General features: G+C 39.7%; 1 protein-coding gene across 3 annotated transcripts; it reads right to left on the bottom strand.

The window, feature by feature from the left end:
- Positions 1 to 1,443: 1,443 nt before the first annotated feature.
- On the bottom strand, positions 1,444 to 15,423 carry AQP10 (aquaporin 10). Of its 3 annotated transcripts, none has more exons than XM_075193219.1 (6): positions 15,358 to 15,423; positions 4,152 to 4,278; positions 3,264 to 3,401; positions 2,707 to 2,825; positions 2,203 to 2,420; positions 1,444 to 2,040 (listed from the first exon to the last, which is right to left on the bottom strand). In XM_075193219.1, the coding sequence occupies exons 2-6, from the start codon at positions 4,210 to 4,212 to the stop codon at positions 1,827 to 1,829; spliced, it is 750 nt and encodes a 249-aa protein (XP_075049320.1). In that variant the 5' UTR covers positions 4,213 to 4,278; positions 15,358 to 15,423; the 3' UTR covers positions 1,444 to 1,826. The 3 variants fall into 3 exon arrangements, with proteins under 3 accessions (XP_075049320.1, XP_075049319.1, XP_075049321.1); XM_075193218.1 differs by lacking the exon at positions 15,358 to 15,423 and adding an exon at positions 14,578 to 14,693; XM_075193220.1 differs by lacking the exon at positions 15,358 to 15,423 and adding an exon at positions 6,026 to 6,089.
- Positions 15,424 to 21,484: the final 6,061 nt, after the last annotated feature.

Raw genomic sequence — 21,484 nt, forward strand, 5'->3', positions numbered from 1 at the left:
TAGGTACGGGGGACAAGAAGCTCTCTCATGAAAACTGACTTTATTTATCTCCAGCAATAAGATCTATCGTCCCTTTTCTCCTAATCGGCAAGTCTTGCAGATATAGGAGGGGCTTGTAGCTGTCACAGGTTCCGTATTTTCCACGGGCCATTACCCATTGTAAATATTTGCCTCAAAATTATTATTGTGGCAGAATTACTGCTACAGGCAGAATCCCGCAGGGTGGGTAAATTCAGTCCGTTCCCTGATCAACGGTCGCTCATGCAAGAGCCACACGTCTGCCAGGCCCTCTGTGCCTGCTCAGTTATTTTTAATATTAATGTTTTGTTTATATAGTGCCAATCATATTATGTAGCGCTGTACAGAGAAGATGGAATCATTCAATTCAGTCCCTGCCCCGTTGGAGCTTACAGTCTAAATACCCTGACATATACACAGACACAGACATATATACTAGGGTCAATTTCGTCAGAAGCTGATTAAGCTACCAGAATGTTTTTGGACCATGGGAGGTAAGCGGAGGGGTGATCCACAGGGATAAGTAGATTCAGCTGGCTAGCTTGCGACTACACAGTTGGAATGAAAGCACAGAGGTGGGCCTTCACTTCCGTTAATATAGAAATAAATAAAATAAAAAAATAAAAGTTTAAAAAAATATATATTGGCAGTAACTCTTGCATGTATAGATCGAAGCGAAAGCAAACCCAAACTCTACTGTAAACTTCTGTGTTGAGCTCCAGGACAGAGAGGGAGTGATATCACTGTATACATCACTGGTAATATCTCACCTACAGTATAGTGATCAGATCTATACACCAGATCTCCAGGACATAGAGAGGGAGTGATATCACTGTATACATCACTGGTAATATCTCACCTACAGTATAGTGATCAGATCTATACACCAGATCTCCAGGACATAGAGAGGGAGTGATATCACTGTATACATCACTGGTAATATCTCACCTACAGTATAGTGATCAGATCTATACACCAGATCTCCAGGACATAGAGAGGGAGTGATATCACTGTATACATCACTGGTAATATCTCACCTGCAGTATAGTGATCAGATCTATACACCAGATCTCCAGGACATAGAGAGGAGTGATATCACTGTATACATCACTGGTAATATCTCACCTACAGTATAGTGATCAGATCTATACACCAGATCTCCAGGACACAGAGAGGGAGTGATATCACTGTATATATCACTGGTAATATCTCACCTACAGTATAGTGATCAGATCTATACACCAGATCTCCAGGACATAGAGAGGAGTGATATCACTGTATACATCACTGGTAATATCTCACCTACAGTATAGTGATCAGATCTATACACCAGATCTCCAGGACACATAGAGGGAGTGATATCACTGTATACATCACTGGTAATATCTCACCTACAGTATAGTGATCAGATCTATACACCAGATATCAAGTAAGACAATACATTAAAAAAGTTTAATTCAAATTACAAAGGAACAAAAGACCCAAACACATACAATCTGATATTTCCCGTACATAAAATTTTACACTTTTTTGGTGTATTTTTATTGCCTATTACATCTGTACTTGGGATATATAAGCATCTGGGAGGTCGTCATCCAGAAGGAGGTATCTGGCTAAATATGTCATGTACCAGAAGTGATCTGAAGGATATCTGATGAAATGATCATTCCTAAGCTTCACAAGTTACTCCAAACACTAGGGCACCGTTCAGTTCAAGCTGGTCTCATTGTTTAGTCTAAGATATGGAAGCTACCACTGGAGTAAACTGATCAATGCCAATCAGTGCCCGGTGTCCTTAGGCTCCAAACTCACAGCCGGTGAGAGAGAGAATTGTCCAAATTTACTGTAAAAATGGGAATTTCCTTCCACTTCTCTGGTGGGTTTTTCTTTTTCACAAACTCCCCGTTTTCACTCTCGAGCACCGGATGGTGGATTTCCACTAATATCTGGTAGAGTAGAGAACCAAGAACGGCCCCAACACATGGTGCCACCACTGGAATCCACCACCAGCTGTTACCAGCTCTGTAGGAAAGAAAGACAGATAATCCGGTAAACATGACTTCCCTAGAGGTGAGTGAACTATATCTATACGAAGACCTTCAACTCCACATTCAGAAGATAATATTTTGTGTTGGACATCTGGCCTCAAGACCATTTATAGCGACCAAACAGAACATCACTGACCTAAATACATCTGCTCCCCATCCAGCCACATAGGTGAACAGTCTTGGCCCAAGGTCTCGACTTGGGTTGATGGGGTACCCACAGTTGGCTCCCATCGACAGTCCAATGGAGAGGACCAGCATACCCACAACAACGGGTTCTAGTCCCTTAGGAACAGATTTATTTCTGGAGTCACAGATGGCCAGGATGCCGATCATCAACATGGCCGTACCCATCACCTGTAGATAAAATGAGTGTGAGGAACACGACCAGAGGAGACCAATCTAAGAGGGGATGGAACACGCCATTGGGAGTCCCACTAAACTATAATAATATAAAATAATATTAATTTTATAAACTATACAATGTTTTGAAAACTTATACATGTTAAGAAGACCTTGTCAATATAATATCTGGAAATTTGGGGATTTGAAGATGTTGAATGGAACTCGTTGTAATGTAAAAAGAAGGTACGGTTAGCTACAGGTAACAAGTGACGGAAGAACTTGGTTTTTGTGGGGTTACCTGATCCAGGAAACCGTTCCAGGTGCTCAGATAGGGGGAGGGGTATGAGGTAAATATGGAGGCTGTCTCTCTTGGGCCAACAACCGTCAAGTTCCCATTGGTGTAATTTTGAATGGCATCTGGAAGGAAAGAGAGCATTATTATATTATTATATATTATTATACCATCTCTTACCCACCTAGCAGCAGGTCAGAGACCTGCAAGAGGATTGATCTCACAGTAGTCTTGACTGTTGGTAATTTTGGGTGGTTTCCCTCTGCATGGCAATGTGTAAGCTAATTTAATGTGGATTGGGCTTCATCCAACCTGTAGCCAATTAGATACTTCGTTCATGAGTAAGTGCCCATACCTGCTCTGTACTGTAATTTCACCAATGCTATCCCCCTTCCATGACACAATATGCCTTTACATGAAGCTAAGTTCACACATACAGCAAAATTACATCATGGAGATGTAGAAAAGACACAACTGGGAAATAGTAGTTCCAAGGTGTAGGGAAGAGTGAGAGAAGTTGATGAAAATAAAGGACAGGAGGAGGAGAGGACAATTCAGCTCACCGTAATATAACGCAAAAACTGCCGCGGCCCCGGTGAACGAGCCCACCATCTGGATGAGGACGTAGAGGGGCAACTTTCTCCAGGGGAATCTGCCCAGGACACACAGGCTGAGCGAGTACGCTGGATTGAGGTGGCCTCCTGTGGTGAAGAAAACACTGGTTAAATAAATTATTACTAGTAGTTATTTTATGTAAGGTTTAATTAATTGGAGATATTGTAAATCTAACAATTATCTGCCTTATATTTGGTGTTGTAACAAAAAAAAACCTTCGAGATATTTAAAGAACACTAAGACAGAACGTTGTTAGAGTTAAACATGACAAAAAGAGTCACAATGCTTACTGAATAAAAAATGGTGAGTTACAATATAGAAATGTAAAGGCAAAAGCATTTTGTTAAAATAAAACAGAAACAAAATCTTAAAGATAAAAATCACACTAATGTTCTTTTCTTGACTAGAAGTTGTATAGTTCCTCAGTAGCAGACTAAGCCCCAAAACTGACAATTTCAAACATACCGTTATTACTTGTAATCAATCTTCTTTCCACCCAAACCCCCATTTCCTTGTGACCTCACTGAAATAAATGTGTGTGCTTGTGTGTGTGTGCTAATCGGTTTTATGGCTGTTTAATTGCTCTTTTGTTCAAGCACTTCTAGTAAGGAATTCTATTAACAGGATATCTCTAGTTTAGAACAGAACAGAGGTATATAATTAATTATGTCCACCAAATAGATTATGACTTTCTGAACATATGCATAAGGAACATTAATATTTTAGATTGATTACTTGGGAAGACATGTTAACTCTATGTTTTCTTATGATGCTGGTTTATTTCAAATATGTACAGGGATCTGGGTCTCATTAATAGCAGAGAGCTGGGTACATACCTGAGACGCCACCTGACACGTATATGGCAATAGTGACAGCAATGGCTCCACCCAGGTACATGCAGAAGAAGTTGCCTTTGGTGTTGAAACTGGTGACGCCCTGAGCGGTAGCTCCAATGGTGATCAACTGAGAGACGGACAGGAAACAGTGCACAGTCATTCGTTACTCAGTGGGCTTGGAGGAGATACCGCCAGACAATAGAAACTCTAGGAGGCTAAGACAACAATGACTGGTAAAGACAGCAGATGTTCCAGAATAGACACCTGGAATCACAGACAGACCAGCGGTTTAATTTTCTTAACCCTGCATGGTCTATCACACAGACCAAATTGTGCAAACCGGGTCATGCATTCTTACATCTGCAGATTCTGGAAACAAGTGATTAATCCTACTTATTGCTGAAACATGCAGCCCTGTCCACACTAACACTTCACTAATCTCCTTATATACTATGTGCTGCTGTGGACCCTGCTCCTTCCACTATATAACTCTCAGTCTGTGGCTTCCTGCTGCCTCCATTCCCCTCCTCACATCATGTCACTGCCCCTGTCACATGCAGCCCTGTCCTCACTGACACATCACTCATCTCCTGATATACTCTGTGCTGCTGGGGACCCTGCTCCTTCCACTATATAACTCTCAGTCTGTGGCTTCCTGCTGCCTCCATTCCCCTCCTCACATCATGTCACTGCCCCTGTCACATGCAGCCCTGTCCACACTAACACTTCACTAATCTCCTTATATACTATGTGCTGCTGTGGACCCTGCTCCTTCCACTATATAACTCTCAGTCTGTGGCCTCCTGCTGCCTCCATCCCCCTCCTCACATCATGTCACTGCCCCTGTCACATGCAGCCCTGTCCTCACTAACACGTCACTCATCTCCTGATATACTATGTGCTGCTGTGGACCCTGCTCCTTCCACTATATAACTCTCAGTCTGTGGCTTCCTGCTGCCTCCATTCTCCTCCTCACATCATGTCACTGCCCCTGTCACATGCAGCCTTGTCCTCACTAACACATCACTCATCTCCTGATATACTATGTGCTGCTGTGAGACCCTGCTCCTTCCACTATATAACTCTCAGTCTGTGGCTTCCTGCTGCCTCCATTCCCCTCCTCACATCATGTCACTGCCCCTGTCACATACAGCCCTGTCCTCACTAACACATCACTCATCTCCTGATATACTCTGTGCTGCTGGGGGACCCTGCTCCTTCCACTATATAACTCTCAGTCTGTGGCTTCCTGCTGCCTCCATTCCCCTCCTCACATCATGTCACTGCCCCTGTCACATGCAGCCCTGTCCTCACTAACACATCACTCATCTCCTGATATACTCTGTGCTGCTGGGGACCCTGCTCCTTCCACTATATAACTCTCAGTCTATGGCTTCCTGCTGCCTCCATTCCCCTCCTCACATCATGTCACTGCCCCTGTCACATGCAGCCCTGTCCTCACTAACACATCACTCATCTCCTGATATACTCTGTGCTGCTGGGGGACCCTGCTCCTTCCTCTATATAACTCAGTATCCTGATATACTCTGTGCTGCTGGGGGACCCTGCTCCTTCCACTATATAACTCTCAGTCTGTGGCTTCATACTTAATTTGTGGTCCCTTCAGCACCCTCACAGCACTGGACAATCTTTCGAGGTAACTGAGGTTTCGTGATGTTCAGGACACATTTGTTTCTCAGGAATTGAGAGTTGCACAAGTGTAATAAAACAGGATTTGAAAGCGTGAGGTTTGTACGCCCAAGAACAGAAGCCCATTTATTTTGGGCAGGGGAGATTTTGTAACCACGGCACAGAGTTACCTCCCGTACTTCTCTTTTCAAGAAACACAAACATTGGAAAGAACCACTGATTACATTTAAATCCAACAGCGCAGGGAGCACCTATGTCTGAGACATCCCCAACTGTAGAGAGTAAAATGAGACCCCTGATCCTCCTTAAATCAAACCTTTATCCCCTTCTGAAAAATGAGAGAGAGAGATTATTACAGAGAGAAAGATTATTACAGAGAGAGAGATTATTACACAGAGAGAGATTATTACACAGAGAGAGATTATTACAGAGAGAGAGATTATTACACAGAAAGTGAGAGAGATTATTACAGAGAGAGAGAGATTATTACAGAGAGAGAGAGATTATTACACAGAGAGAGAGATTATTACAGAGAGAGAGATTATTACACAGAGAGAGAGAGATTATTACAGAGAGAGATTATTACACAGAGAGAGATTATTACACAGAGAGAGATTATTACACAGAGAGAGATTATTACAGAGAGAGAGATTATTACACAGAAAGTGAGAGAGATTATTACAGAGAGAGAGAGATTATTACACAGAGAGAGAGATTATTACACAGAAAGTGAGAGAGATTATTACAGAGAGAGAGAGATTATTACACAGTGAGAGAGATTATTACAGAGTGAGAGAGATTATTACACAGAGAGATTATTACAGAGAGAGAGATTATTACACAGAAAGTGAGAGAGATTATTACAGAGAGAGAGAGATTATTACACAGAGAGAGAGATTATTACACAGAAAGTGAGAGAGATTATTACAGAGAGAGAGAGATTATTACACAGTGAGAGAGATTATTACAGAGTGAGAGAGATTATTACACAGAGAGATTATTACAGAGAGAGAGATTATTACACAGAAAGTGAGAGAGATTATTACAGAGAGAGAGAGATTATTACACAGAGAGAGAGATTATTACACAGAAAGTGAGAGAGATTATTACAGAGAGAGAGATTATTACACAGAGAGAGAGATTATTACACAGAGAGAAAGATTATTACACAGAAAGTGAGAGAGATTATTACAGAGAGAGATTATTACACAGAGAGAGATTATTACAGAGAGAGAGATTATTACAGAGAGAGATTATTACACAGAGAGAGATTATTACAGAGAGAGAGATTATTACACAGAGAGAGAGATTATTACACAGAGAGAGATTATTACAGAGAGAGATTATTACACAGAGAGAGATTATTACAGAGAGAGAGATTATTACACAGAGAGATTATTACACAGAGAGAGATTATTACACAGAGAGAGATTATTACACAGAGAGAGAGATTATTACACAGAGAGAGAGATTATTACAGAGAGAGATTATTACACAGAGAGAGAGAGATTATTACACAGAGAGAGGGAGAGAGAGATTATTACACAGAGAGAGATTATTACACAGAGAGAGAGATTATTACACAGAGAGAGAGATTATTACAGAGAGAGATTATTACACAGAGCGAGAGAGAGAGATTATTACAGAGAGAGATTATTACACAGAGCGAGAGAGAGATTATTACAGAGAGAGAGAGAGAGATTATTACACAGAGAGAGAGAGATTACACAGAGAGAGAGATTATTACACAGAGAGAGGGAGAGAGAGATTATTACACAGAGAGAGAGAGATTATTACAGAGAGAGAGAGATTATTACAGAGAGAGAGAGATTATTACAGAGAGAGAGATTATTACAGAGAGAGAGATTATTACAGAGAGAGGGAGAGAGAGATTATTACAGAGAGAGAGAGATTATTACAGAGAGAGAGATTATTACAGAGAGAGAGAGATTATTACAGAGAGAGGGAGAGAGAGATTATTACACAGAGAGAGAGATTATTACAGAGAGAGGGAGAGAGAGATTATTACACAGAGAGAGATTATTACACAGAGAGAGAGATTATTACACAGAGAGAGAGAGAGATTATTACAGAGAGAGAGATAATTACACAGAGAGAGAGATAATTACACAGAGAGAGAGAGAGATTATTACAGAGAGAGAGAGAGATTATTACAGAGAGAGAGAGAGATTATTACAGAGAGAGAGATAATTACACAGAGAGAGAGATAATTACACAGAGAGAGAGAGAGATTATTACAGAGAGAGAGAGAGATTATTATACACAGAGAGAGAGATTATTACACAGAGAGAGAGAGATTATTACAGAGAGAAAGAGAGAGATTATTACAGAGAGAGAGAGAGATTATTATACACAGAGAGAGAGATTATTACACAGAGAGAGAGAGATTATTACACAGAGAGAGAGAGATAATTACACAGAGAGAGAGAGATAATTACACAGAGAGAGAGATAATTACACAGAGAGAGAGAGAGATTATTACAAAGAGGGAGAGATTATTACAGAGAGAGATTATTACAGAGAGAGAGAGATTATTACACAGAGAGTTTATTACACAGAGAGAGAGATTATTACAGAGAGAGAGATTATTACAGAGAGAGAGATTATTACAAAGAGAGAGAGATTATTACAGAGTAAAAGAGATTATTACAGAGTGAGAGAGATTATTACACAGAGAGAGAGATTATTACACAGAGAGAGAGATTATTACACAGAGAGAGAGATTATTACACAGAGTGAGAGAGATTATTACACAGAGAGAGAGATTATTACAGAGAGAGAGATTATTACACAGAGAGAGAGATTATTACAGAGAGAGATTATTACAGAGAGAGAGATTATTACAGAGAGAGATTATTACAGAGAGAGAGATTATTACAGAGAGAGAGATTATTACAGAGAGAGATTATTACAGAGAGAGATTATTACAGAGAGAGATTATTACAGAGAGAGAGAGAGATTATTACAGAGAGAGAGAGAGATTATTACAGAGAGAGAGATTATTACAGAGAGAGAGAGATTATTACAGAGAGAGAGATTATTACAGAGAGAGAGAGATTATTACAGAGAGAGAGAGACTATTACACAGAGAGAGAGAGATTATTACACAGAGAGAGAGAGAGATAATTACACAGAGAGAGAGAGAGATAATTACAGAGAGAGAGAGAGATAATTACAGAGAGAGAGAGAGATAATTACAGAGAGAGAGAGAGATAATTACACAGAGAGAGAGAGATAATTACACAGAGAGAGAGATAATTACAGAGAGAGAGAGAGATTATTACACAGAGAGAGAGAGAGATTATTACACAGAGAGAGAGAGATTATTACACAGAGAGAGATTATTACAGAGAGAGAGATTATTACAGAGAGAGAGATTATTACAAAGAGAGAGAGATTATTACACAGAGAGAGAGACTATTACACAGAGAGAGAGAGATTATTACACAGAGAGAGAGAGAGATTATTACACAGAGAGAGAGAGAGATAATTACACAGAGAGAGAGAGAGATAATTACACAGAGAGAGAGAGATAATTACACAGAGAGAGAGAGATAATTACACAGAGAGAGAGAGAGATTATTACACAGAGAGAGAGAGAGATTATTACACAGAGAGAGAGAGAGATTATTACACAGAGAGAGAGATTATTACAGAGAGAGAGATTATTACACAGAGAGAGAGATTATTACAGAGAGAGATTATTACAGAGAGAGAGATTATTACAGAGAGAGATTATTACAGAGAGAGAGATTATTACAGAGAGAGAGATTATTACAGAGAGAGATTATTACAGAGAGAGATTATTACAGAGAGAGAGAGAGATTATTACAGAGAGAGAGAGAGATTATTACAGAGAGAGAGATTATTACAGAGAGAGAGAGATTATTACAGAGAGAGAGATTATTACAGAGAGAGAGAGATTATTACAGAGAGAGAGAGAGATTATTACAGAGAGAGAGAGATTATTACAGAGAGAGAGAGATTATTACAGAGAGAGAGAGAGAGAGATTATTACAGAGAGAGAGAGATTATTACACAGAGAGAGAGATTATTACACAGAGAGAGAGAGATTATTACACAGAGAGAGAGAGAGAGAGAGATAATTACACAGAGAGAGAGAGAGATAATTACACAGAGAGAGAGAGATTATTACAGAGAGAGAGAGATTATTACAGAGAGAGAGAGAGATTATTACAGAGAGAGAGAGAGAGAGATTATTACACAGAGAGAGAGATTATTACACAGAGAGAGAGACTATTACACAGAGAGAGAGAGAGATTATTACACAGAGAGAGAGAGAGATAATTACACAGAGAGAGAGAGAGATAATTACACAGAGAGAGAGAGAGATAATTACAGAGAGAGAGAGAGATAATTACAGAGAGAGAGAGAGATAATTACACAGAGAGAGAGATAATTACAGAGAGAGAGATTATTACACAGAGAGAGAGAGAGATTATTACACAGAGAGAGAGAGAGATTATTACACAGAGAGAGAGAGATTATTACAGAGAGAGAGATTATTACAGAGAGAGAGATTATTACAAAGAGAGAGAGATTATTACACAGAGAGAGAGACTATTACACAGAGAGAGAGAGATTATTACACAGAGAGAGAGAGAGATTATTACACAGAGAGAGAGAGAGATAATTACACAGAGAGAGAGAGATAATTACACAGAGAGAGAGAGATAATTACACAGAGAGAGAGAGATAATTACACAGAGAGAGAGAGAGATTATTACACAGAGAGAGAGAGATTATTACACAGAGAGAGAGAGATTATTACAGAGAGAGAGATTATTACAGAGAGAGAGAGATTATTACAGAGAGAGAGAGATTATTACAGAGAGAGAGAGATTATTACAGAGAGAGAGAGATTATTACAGAGAGAGAGATTATTACAGAGAGAGATTATTACAAAGAGATTATTACACAGAAAGAGATTATTACAAAGAGGGAGAGATTATTACAGAGAGAGATTATTACAGAGAGAGAGATTATTACACAGAGAGTTTATTACACAGAGAGTTTATTACACAGAGAGAGAGATTATTACAGAGAGAGAGATTATTACAGAGAGAGAGATTATTACAAAGAGAGAGAGAGATTATTACAAAGAGAGAGATTATTACAAAGAGAGAGAGATTATTACAAAGAGAGAGATTATTACAAAGAGAGAGAGATTATTACACAGAGAGAGAGATTATTACACAGAGAGAGATTATTACACAGAGAGAGATTATTACACAGAGAGAGATTATTACAGAGAGAGAGATTATTACAAAGAGAGAGAGAGATTATTACAAAGAGAGATTATTACACAGAGAGATTATTACAGAGAGAGAGATTATTACACAGAGAGAGATTATTACAGAGAGAGAGATTATTACAGAGAGAGAGATTATTACAGAGAGAGATTATTACACAGAGAGAGATTATTACACAGAGAGTTTATTACAGAGAGAGAGAGATTATTACAAAGAGAGATTATTACACAGAGAGAGATTATTACAAAGAGATTATTACACAGAAAGAGATTATTACAGAGAAAGAGAGATTATTACAGAGAGAGATTATTACAGAGAGAGAGATTATTACACAGAGAGTTTATTACACAGAGAGTTTATTACACAGAGAGAGAGATTATTACAGAGAGAGAGATTATTACAGAGAGAGAGATTATTACAAAGAGAGAGAGAGATTATTACAAAGAGAGAGATTATTACAAAGAGAGAGAGATTATTACAAAGAGAGAGATTATTACAAAGAGAGAGAGATTATTACACAGAGAGAGAGATTATTACACAGAGAGAGATTATTACACAGAGAGAGATTATTACACAGAGAGAGATTATTACAGAGAGAGAGATTATTACAAAGAGAGAGAGAGATTATTACAAAGAGAGATTATTACACAGAGAGATTATTACAGAGAGAGAGATTATTACACAGAGAGAGATTATTACAGAGAGAGAGATTATTACAGAGAGAGAGATTATTACAGAGAGAGATTATTACACAGAGAGAGATTATTACACAGAGAGAGATTATTACAGAGAGAGAGAGATTATTACAAAGAGAGATTATTACACAGAGAGAGATTATTACAAAGAGATTATTACACAGAAAGAGATTATTACAGAGAAAGAGAGATTATTACAGAGAGAGAGATTATTACACAGAGAGAGATTATTACACAGAGAGAGATTATTACAAAGAGAGAGAGAGATTATTACAAAGAGAGATTATTACACAGAGAGATTATTACAGAGAGAGAGATTATTACACAGAGAGAGATTATTACAGAGAGAGAGATTATTACAAAGAGAGATTATTACACAGAGAGAGATTATTACAAAGAGATTATTACACAGAAAGAGATTATTACAGAGAGAGAGAGAGATTATTACACAGAGAGAGATTATTACACAGAGAGAGATTATTACAGAGAGAGAGATTATTACAAAGAGAGAGAGATTATTACAAAGAGAGATTATTACACAGAAAGAGATTATTACAGAGAGAGAGATTATTACACAGAGAGAGATTATTACACAGAGAAAGATTATTACAGAGAGAGAGATTATTACAAAGAGAGAGAGAGATTATTACAGAGAGAGAGAGATTATTACAGAGAGAGAGAGAGAGAGATTATTACAGAGAGAGAGAGATTATTACAGAGAGAGAGAGATTATTACAGAGAGAGAGATTATTACAGAGAGAGATTATTACAAACAGATTATTACACAGAAAGAGATTATTACAAAGAGGGAGAGATTATTACAGAGAGAGATTATTACAGAGAGAGAGATTATTACACAGAGAGTTTATTACACAGAGAGTTTATTACACAGAGAGAGAGATTATTACAGAGAGAGAGATTATTACAGAGAGAGAGATTATTACAGAGAGAGAGATTATTACAAAGAGAGAGAGATTATTACAAAGAGAGAGATTATTACAAAGAGAGAGAGATTATTACAAAGAGAGAGATTATTACAAAGAGAGAGAGATTATTACACAGAGAGAGATTATTACACAGAGAGAGATTATTACAGAGAGAGAGATTATTACAAAGAGAGAGAGAGATTATTACAAAGAGAGATTATTACACAGAGAGATTATTACAGAGAGAGAGATTATTACACAGAGAGAGATTATTACAGAGAGAGAGATTATTACAGAGAGAGAGATTATTACAGAGAGAAATTATTACACAGAGAGAGATTATTACACAGAGAGAGATTATTACAGAGAGAGAGATTATTACAAAGAGAGATTATTACACAGAGAGAGATTATTACAAAGAGATTATTACACAGAAAGAGATTATTACAGAGAGAGAGAGAGAGAGAGATTATTACACAGAGAGAGATTATTACACAGAGAGAGATTATTACAGAGAGAGAGATTATTACAAAGAGAGAGAGAGATTATTACAAAGAGAGATTATTACACAGAGAGATTATTACAGAGAGAGAGATTATTACACAGAGAGAGATTATTACACAGAGAGAGATTATTACACAGAGAGAGATTATTACAGAGAGAGATTATTACACAGAGAGAGATTATTACAGAGAGAGAGATTATTACAGAGAGAGAGATTATTACAAAGAGAGATTATTACACAGAGAGAGATTATTACAAAGAGATTATTACACAGAAAGAGATTATTACAGAGAGAGAGAGAGAGATTATTACACAGAGAGAGATTATTACACAGAGAGAGATTATTACAGAGAGAGAGATTATTACAAAGAGAGAGAGAGATTATAACACAGAGAGATTATTACAGAGAGAGAGAGATTATTACACAGAGAGAGATTATTACACAGAGAGAGATTATTACACAAAGAGAGAGATTATTACACAGAGAGATTATTACACAGAGAGATTATTACACAGAGAGAGATTATTACAGAGAGAGAGATTATTACAAAGAGAGAGAGAGAGATTATTACACAGAGAGATTGTTACACAGAGAGAGATTATTACAGAGAGAGAGATTATTACAAAGAGAGAGAGAGAGATTATTACACAGAGAGATTATTACAGAGAGAGAGATTATTACAGAGAGAGATTATTACAGAGATTATTACAGAGAGAGAGATTATTACAGAGAGAGAGAGATTATTACAAAGAGAGATTATTACACAGAGAGAGATTATTACAGAGAGAGAGAGATTATTACACAGAGAGAGATTATTACAGAGAGAGAGAGATTATTACAAAGAGAGAGAGATTATTACAAAGAGAGAGAGAGAGAGATTATTACACAGAGAGAGATTATTACAGAGAGATTAATACAAAGAGAGAGAGAGAGATTATTACACAGAGAGAGATTATTACAAAGAGAGAGAGATTATTACACAGAGATTATTACACAGAGAGAGATTATTACAAAGAGAGAGAGAGATTATTACACAGAGAGATTATTACAGAGAGAGAGATTATTACACAGAGAGAGATTATTACAGATAGAGAGAGAGAGATTATTACAGAGAGAGAGAGAGAGCGAGAAAACTTATTACAGAAGACAGACCACATACACAGCTCTGTCACTACACCTCTGTCCTCTCTCTTATCCCCCACACACTACGCCTCTACCCTGTCCTGGACGCTTGTTCTATTCCTGTACTCACTCCCTGCACCTCTGTCTTATCAAACTATTACATCTCATTTGCATTTACACACAAACTACAAGTCTATTATCTGTACCAGTCTGTATAATTCTTAAATTACTCACAAGCAGCACAAAAACCCCAAGAAATTCAGCCAGACATTCACGCGCGATGGTATTCTTCAGCCTTAGACTGCCCGTCACCCTCTCCTGACTGTACCACCGTGCCATCTCTGGTGGCAGCAGAGAGACCAGAGGGCAGAGACTGACGGAGTCCTCCTTATAAAGACTCCTATCACATGGATAGATAAGAGGGTCACACAACCGCTAGTAATTACTTTATCTGCTGAGTATTCACAAGCTCAGGTGCACCAACATGAGTCATATCAGGATAACGTGTATCAACTACTGAAGACCTCCTTAGAAGACCCCAGGGACCCCAGAGAACATTTAGGACATGTATCCCAAAAACCTCATCAGTAATATTCTCCAAACATCAATGGTCGGACACTGAGGAATGGAGCGGTTGCCAGTCCAGAGACGTAACTTAAAATTTTAGCAAGAAGCAAAGTTGCCGGCCCCCCTAGACCTCAATTTTAACCAAATTAACCTAAAATGTTCATAAACTGCGCCCCCCTATAGAATTGTGCCCTAGCCGGTCGTCCCTATCGCACGGCCCTGGTGGTCACCTATTTAACATCGTCCATCTTTGTTTAAGATGACCAATTCCCGTCTTCCATACTGGCTGAGAGACAAAGCATTTTAGAAGTCCTTTCTGAAGCTCAAGTGAGATACTTATTTTTCTCTTACTTACCTAGCTTCACGAAAACGGTTTTTATTAAGATAAATTACTGATATCTTTTGCGGATATGTCCCAGTTTGAGCGACGACCTTTTGGGTCCTTACCTGGTTGGTTGCATTTATGACAAGTCCTCATAAATCTCCTTTAAAAAAAATATTGTGTACTACCAGCATATACATGTTAATATAATAGAAATAACATTCTTATCTTGCAACCAATCATTTTAAGAGAATCGGTTATTAATTCTCCCAGTCCTGTCGACTCCACCTTAAAAAAATTGCTAGAATACGCCCTTTTCTTACTCAACATGCTACCAAAACTCTTATCCATTCTCTCATCATCTCCCAACTAGACTATTGTAACCTCCTGCTATCTGGCATTCCTGACACCCAAATATCCACACTTCAATCCATCCTAAATGCTGCTGCAAGACTGATCTTCCTCTCTCACGGCTCCACATCTGCTGCACCACTTTGTAAATCTCTACACTGGCTCCCAGTGTCCTCCAGAATCCAATTCAAATTACTCACCCTTACCTACAAAGTCCTCAACAACACCACCCTGCATACATCTCATATGTCACATCAAAATACTCTCCCTCCCGCCCTCTTAGATCTACCTCTGACCTGCGCCTTGTCTCATCTCTGGTAACCACCTCTTACTCCCACCTACAACACTTCTCCCGTGCTGCTCCCCAGTTATGGAATTCCTACCACGCTCAATCAGACTTTCCCACAGCCTTCAAATCTTTAGATGCTCTTTGAAAACCCATCTCTTATTTAGAGGTGACCTTATCCCCGATAACACTATTCACACTAATGCACCCTCACATCTATCCCAATCTCCACTCTGAGCCACACTCGCTCCTCTTGTTTCAGCTGTGCCCTCCTCCACTTAGAATGTAAGCTCTCTAACGAGCAGGGTCCTCCATACCCTTTGTTTTCACGTCTCCATTTGTTTTGTCTGCCATGTATGTCCTTGTTTTATGTATGCACTGTTCTCGATACTGTACGGCGCTGCAAAGCACTGTGGCACCTTACAAACGACGACAATAATAATAATTAATTGTAACATGAACGATTGGTCCAGATGTTGATACTCTTCTCCTGTAGTTTGTTGAGAGTCAAAGTTTCCAAGACTCAGAGCTTCCTTCCCCGTATCAAAATTTTCTTTTACATTTTTATGTACCGGATCAAAGAAGCCGCCGCCACAAACAAATAAAGGACACGTATCGCTGCAACAAACTCGAGATCCAGACAGATATTCCACTTTGCTTATCGAAGGAAGAAAAGAAATCCGATGGAATAGTTTATGATAAACACAGATTAGTTACACTTTTATCCGGTGTCGCCTTGATACAAAGGCGTTATTATCTCTTATCTTGCATCAATAAATAAAATAATGACCTCTAGTGTCTAATAAACTTGCTGAGAAATTTATCAGCTTGTAAAAAAATCAGCCAAGACTGCAAAAATAATTGTAGTCGAGAGCCAGGTAATCCAAATATCCCGTTCTTCATCCTCAAGGTACGGTATCTTGGGGTGAAGGCTTGCAGTCACTCTAATGAGGCTACATCATTTGCTGGTATAGAATTGCAGGGGGCTTCCACTGGCGATTATTGCTTTCACAGAAATTAGTGGGACCTCCTGCACTCTCTCCAACCACCATGACCGGCCAAGCCCCTTAGTCTTGAGAGGACAGGTTGTGAGGAACAAAGGTGAAGTTGGTGGGTTGGAGAAGATACAATTGTGAAGGACCAAGACAAGGTCGATAAACCGGCAAAACCAAACAAGACTCTTGCATTACCAGCAGAGAAATTTAAATTCCAGCTCTACTTTTGCAAAGATTGGTAGGAGGGAGGGTCTTACACAGGCTGCATATAGGGGAGGTCCTAATCGACTTGATCTTTAGCAATGTTCTGATTGCAGTAAGCAAAAAAGAATGTGCATTTGTCAGTGTTTATGACGCACTGCCACCTGTTGTCTGTATTTGGTATTGCCGCGGATCCTCACAGCTCCCCCTCTTTTTTACAACACTAGGCCCTCTACTACTGTAGCAGGAACTATCCTTCATCTTAGCAATGGGTTCTTCACCATTGGTTCCAGCAGGGAGACGTAAAAAACACAGGGTGGATCCGGAAGGAAAAGGCTAGTTGAAGCCTGTACACTACCAGATTTATCTCCCAACTGATTGGGTGCAAACCGATGTACTAAGGCCCCAGTGTGAAGGAGAGCATTTTCAGGACAACATTGCACGTGGAGAGCTACACTATTCCTCTACTGAAAACACTAGCCCATCCACTCACTTCTGGTCCGCAAACCTTTTTTGGTGAGGAAATGTGTCTTAGCGGACTGTTTCTGAGACACATCGCGACACCTTGTCTCAAATTGAATTCCACCTTGTATGTTCAGCTGGGAGGCAAACCAGGACGGGAAATGGAGTGATACTCCCAGTCCCTTGCATAAGGCCCTCCAAAATTGAACTACAAAATAGAGCCCTCATTCAATATTTAAAAGTAGCATGTGTAGGCAGAAGACCTCTTTGGTGAAGATCTGGGAGAGTTATTTTTTTTAGTTTTCAAGGCTGTGAAGTGAACTTACTGGAGGCATAATGCCTGCTCCCTTCTTGATGGATCATTTTGGAGAGAACTTCCAGTAGAGTGTTGGCGTTGACTTTGCAGGAACCAGTCTAGTATGTTAAGATGAGGTCAAACCTGGTTAGGAATAACGCCCACTGTGACTGCCAAGAGTTCAACCTCTGTGCTCCCTGAATATCATGTTTGAGGATAGACAGAGGGTTTCTTCCTCCCCAGAAGGTGCCTCCACTTAGTGAGGACCATGATGACCAGCAACTCCTGGTCTCCCACGTCACAGTGGACCTCCTTGAAAAGAAGGTGCAGGAGTTAAGGATGTTTTTGTCTTCAGTCTGTCAGTCTTCCTGCTCACTCTCGGATGCATCAACTTCGATGGTAGAGGCCCGACTGGTATCAGGATGCCGGAGAAAGGGTGCTCGAAGAAAAGTTTGGTCAAGGCAGTTATAGAGCTAACAACTCTTGATAAATTGTGGATAAAACATCCGTAGTAGTCACTAAAGCCCACAAACCTCAGAATCTCCTTGACCCCTCACGGCATCGGCCTATTGCCACAAGAAGCCTACTCTTGACTGGTTGAACACTTTTCCATCTTGGCAGTTCGTTGAACATCCAACGTGTAAAATTGAGGACATCATACCAAATAAAGACCATTTTCAACCAACATAAACAAGTTTGTATCGCTTCTGTATTAACTTGATTTCTGGAGTCTATTATATGGTATACGAGGAAAGGTTGGTGAAGGACGATTTAAGGGATGAAGGGAAGGGACAGGAATCGGCACAGCCTGAGAGTACGTAATACACCAACAGCTTATTCCATGAGCTATAGAAAGGGAAAACATCTTTTTAGTAATGTAAAGTCCAGAGAATTATAAATAGGAGATATTTGTGAACCCCGAGTCATAAGTAAACCATCGTTCCCATACCAGGTTAATTTCGTCACCATCCTCCCAATTATTGGTCCTCTGTCTTGATGTCTCCGTCACTTGTCCGAGAGGTGGCCGGGAAGACGGTAAGCTAAGATCTCTGGGTGGAAAGAGACTTGGGAAAAGTAGGATGGGAAAAAGTTATTTCCCCCTGATATTTTCATCTAAATAGCAAATAGAAAGGAGAGAAAAATAGGAGGATCTTCAGGGAAAATCAGTCCATGAATGATGGAGCGAGGAGCAAACGGGAAAGTAAACTTTCCAGTAAAGGGGTAGTCAAGCCAAGGAATAGTGTCTCAGCGAAGGTAGCGCAGGTGAGTTTAAGAAGGCAGAGAGACTGTTTCTGGTAAAGAGCCAATCTTTGGCCTTGCAGAGCACCATGGGAGTTGTAGTTCAGCCCCTGCTGACCAGGGCGCCTACACTCATCTCTATATTGAAAGCATTTGGGAATAAAATAACAAGAATTCAGCAAAAAACTTTGTACCAGCCTTCATTGGATTACTGCACTTGGCTGGCGTTACTGCTTGCTTATCAGGGTCACTCTGTAGAAGTTCTTATCCTAATCTTCCCGTCACATTATACTGCCATTTATTGACCCTCTTATCAAAGAAAGGGACCGCCGTACTTCCGCCGTGAGAACGAAACGATTGACCTATCAGCAAGTAGTCACGGTCAGGGGGTTATAGCTGAGGTCACAGCGACTGGGGTCTAACCTCAGAACGCAACAGAATCTTCTTATAACAAAGACGTTCGCTGGAATCTAAGATCTGACAAGTTCATGTGTTCTAGAGAATGAGGATTGTCAGCTACCGACAGCCAGCGGGTTAGGAGTTAAACCTTCCTATTAGCACCATGGGGCTGAGAAGGAAATTAGAGTTTCTTGGAGAAATACTACACATATGAATTCCTATTAAGGGTGTGCACCGGTCACTTTTAGTGTTTTGGGTTCTGATTAGCTAAAGGTTTTGGTTCTGATTTATTTTTAAAAAAGCATAAAAAGTGCTAAAAACCAGTTTTGTGTTTTTTTTTCACTCCTACGCTATTATTAACCTCAATAACATTCAATAACAATCATTTCCACTAATTTCCAGTCTATTCTGAACACCTCACAATATTGTTTTTAGGCAAAAAGGTTGCAGCAAGGTAGCTTGAGCACATAATGCCAAAAAAAGAGGTACAAGATGGAATTGTTCTGGGCCCTCCCTCCCTCCCGAGATTCGACGCGAGACTTGGACGACAGAGCCTCGTTTTCAATTTTTTGCTCGCCGGAAATATCCGAACAGTGCTCGGATCCTGTTCGGATCCGCACTCTTCGGGTGGGCTTGGATTAGCGGAATCCGAGCCCGCTCATCTCTAATTCCTATAAAGAATACGTCTTATCTAGTTTTAGGCAGTGCTGCCACAATTGGCTTGGAGGTGAAGAAGGTCCCTATACCCCCCCTCTTCTCAGCACATGGACAATCAAGACCACTTAGGACCTCTTCCTAGCACGCCTCACACTAAATTTCCCGTGTATTACGTGTGGGACCAGTGCTCTCAGTAATTTTACTGATCTCAACCCTAATCGGTTGGTATGAAGGCAAATTTCTACCTCCAACCAAAGACAAAATTTGCTCGATCTGAAGTGAGAGAAGCATCTAGTTATCCTTCTAAAATATTTCCACCGGTGGTTGAGGGAGATTGGGGCAAGGGAGGGTCTAACCACAACATAAATTCATTTCCCGCTCCCCTTGTCAGTGACATTGGAGCGTGGTACAAACTACGCTCCCTAGAAGGAACTGAGATGCTCTACAGACAGAGGTATATGATGAAATAAACTTATCATCACGTCATTTGTGCCACATGTTTAAGAACGAAAAAATTGTGATTGGATAACAGACTCCTTGATCCGATTCAATTTCTAGAGAGGAACCTTGAGTGATAAGATGTAGGTGTCCTACCCGAAACTGAGAAAGGTGATAGGCCGACCAGGATTACACTCTCATTTTTTGGAAAGTTTATCAAAACATCGAGGTCCAATGAAAGAGTACAGGTGACGTCTCTGCGTTATAAGTGTCGTGAGGTCTGGGTGACGTAAACATAGTTGGAGAAAACGTTGATAGCTTAGGTGAGATATGACTACTGACGTGAAGGTGTAGGGAGCCATAGCGGATCCAAAAACCATCAATGGAACAGCCAAAATCTCCATTGGAAGCTCAGGAACGGCATGTGATTTTGGTGGTCATGCAGAGAATGGAAAGTGTCTTCTAGATCTATTCTGTCACAACAGAAAACCTATCTCCAAGAGGAACGGTGAAAGCTTTCATGGGGAAGTGTCTGACAACGGAGGTCAACACATAATCTATCTGGGATTGCTGCTTTAAAATGTACGATTCAATTTATCACAAATTATATTCAAAGGATTGTAAACACCCACTGCAAATCGTCTCTATGCCAGTGCTATTTGTAGCCGATTTATATATAACTTAGCATTTTAGAGTTACTCCTCCTTTAAACTCCCCCGCCAACTCCTCCACATAGTTTACTAGGGGTCAATATACTTGTTTTTGACTCTGAGACTGTCTAAACCAGCAGATGATGATGATAAATATCTAAATACTAAGGTCACTGTAACACTAAATAATGATAAATGACCCTGATATGACAACAGAAGCTGCATCGCAACCTTGTGGTCACCAGCAGGTACTGCACAGAGAAGGACTGAGCAGCCAGT

This window comes from Mixophyes fleayi, chromosome 12, assembly GCF_038048845.1.
Source record: "Mixophyes fleayi isolate aMixFle1 chromosome 12, aMixFle1.hap1, whole genome shotgun sequence".
NCBI classification, from domain to species: domain Eukaryota; kingdom Metazoa; phylum Chordata; class Amphibia; order Anura; family Limnodynastidae; genus Mixophyes; species Mixophyes fleayi.

Excerpts from the sequence above, each read along its gene's own strand:
- AQP10 (XM_075193218.1), bottom strand. The coding sequence starts at position 14,682 with ATGGCACGGTGGTACAGTCAGGAGAGGGTGACGGGCAGTCTAAGGCTG. Across the intron at positions 4,279-14,577 it reads TTGGGGTTTTTGTGCTGCTT|TTGATCACCATTGGAGCTAC; the intron begins GTGAGTAATTTA and ends TCCGTCTCTCAG. Across the intron at positions 2,041-2,202 it reads TGGGGAGCAGATGTATTTAG|AGCTGGTAACAGCTGGTGGT; the intron begins GTCAGTGATGTT and ends TCTTTCCTACAG.